Here is a 1532-nt window from a genome sequence, read left to right as displayed (position 1 = left end):
TTTTTTTTTTTTTTCTTTTTGTGCGAGTTGTGATTGTTAGAATTTATGGTAATTTCTAATTACAAAATGTGATTGATTTGCTTAGCTGATTTTCCTGTTTCGGTGAAAATTTTCAGTTGGGTCCCCCATAATTCAATCAGAATCACCTAAGGATGGATGTTGATAACAAGTTGTTGAATACGGGCCTGCTCATAGTGGCCACTCTAGTGGTGGCCAAGCTCATCTCTGTGCTTATAATGCCGCGATCTAAGAAGCGGCTCCCTCCGGTGGTGAGGACTTGGCCTCTCGTTGGGGGACTTCTCCGATTCATAAAAGGTCCGGTTGTGATGCTCCGTGAAGAGTTTCCCAAGCTTGGTAGTGTGTTCACTGTGAACATTTTTCACAAGAGGATAACTTTCCTGATTGGCCATGAGGTTTCGGCCCACTTCTTCAAGGCCCCCGAGTCTGATCTTAGCCAGCAGGAGGTATACCAGTTCAATGTGCCGACTTTTGGACCCGGGGTCGTCTTTGACGTCGATTACTCAGTCCGCCAGGAGCAGTTCCGCTTCTTCACGGAGGCTCTCAGAGTCAATAAACTCAAGGGTTATGTGGATCAGATGGTTACGGAAGCAGAGGTGAGAACTTGGAGCGAATGTATTCGTAATATTTTGTTGTTTTAAGTGTTAGTTAGCTCATTGAGTTTTTTTCTTGGTAGAGTGTTACTTTTTAAGCCAAGGCTTTGCTACATGGCAACAATAAAACCTAGTAAATTGTGCCAGGAATGGTGATTGATTGAAAAACGCCATTTCAACTAATATTTTTAAATATACAAAATCCAGCCAATTGTGCTAGACGACTCATTCGGCTCGAAACACAAATTATATAAAACCTCGAGAAGCTGAAAATGTAAAGTTATTTTCCTGTTAAGGCTTACTAGAATTAATCTTAACGTACCATTAAGTTGTCAACAATAATTCTGTAATCTATCTTTTCATGTGATTAAGCTATACTTTATACTTTTCATGTTCGGTTCAAGCATGAACGATAACCAGCCACATTGCTAGCAATTCACAGTATGCTCCTCATAAACGCACATTTAGTTGCATGATCTTCGCTTAATGAGTTGGTGTTTTACGTTTTCATAGTTTAATTCCTGACTAAAGACACAACCAGTGGTCCAGTTATTTAGAAATTTTTAATTCGTCTTGTATTCTTCACTGTTATTCATATCTAATGGAGGAGATTCATGGTTTTAATTCTTTCCATTCACACTAGCATTTCGCAGGATTACTTCTCCAAGTGGGGTGACAGCGGCGAGGTGGACCTGAAGGATGAGCTAGAGCATCTGATTATCCTAACAGCCAGCAGATGTCTTTTGGGCCGAGAAGTTCGTGACAAGCTCTTTGCTGATGTTTCTGCCTTGTTCCATGACCTTGACAATGGGATGCTTCCTATTAGTGTTATCCTCCCATACCTTCCCATCCCAGCTCACCGCCGCCGTGACCAGGCACGCAAGAAGCTAGCAGAAATCTTTGCAAACATCATAGCTTCCC

General features: G+C 41.6%; 1 protein-coding gene across 1 annotated transcript; it reads left to right on the top strand.

The window, feature by feature from the left end:
* Positions 1–27: 27 nt before the first annotated feature.
* Positions 28–1525, top strand: LOC112095178 (sterol 14-demethylase-like; the record flags this gene model as incomplete). Its single annotated transcript, XM_024176861.1, has 2 exons — positions 28–614; positions 1265–1525. Coding segments are annotated over exons 1-2 (723 nt in total), but the record flags the coding sequence as incomplete, so codon positions are not given.
* Between the last annotated feature and the right edge of the window lie 7 nt (positions 1526–1532).

This window comes from Morus notabilis, unplaced genomic scaffold, assembly GCF_000414095.1.
Source record: "Morus notabilis unplaced genomic scaffold, ASM41409v2 C11421244, whole genome shotgun sequence".
In the NCBI taxonomy this organism is placed as follows: domain Eukaryota; kingdom Viridiplantae; phylum Streptophyta; class Magnoliopsida; order Rosales; family Moraceae; genus Morus; species Morus notabilis.
This window is presented reverse-complemented; position numbering and strand designations above follow the sequence as displayed.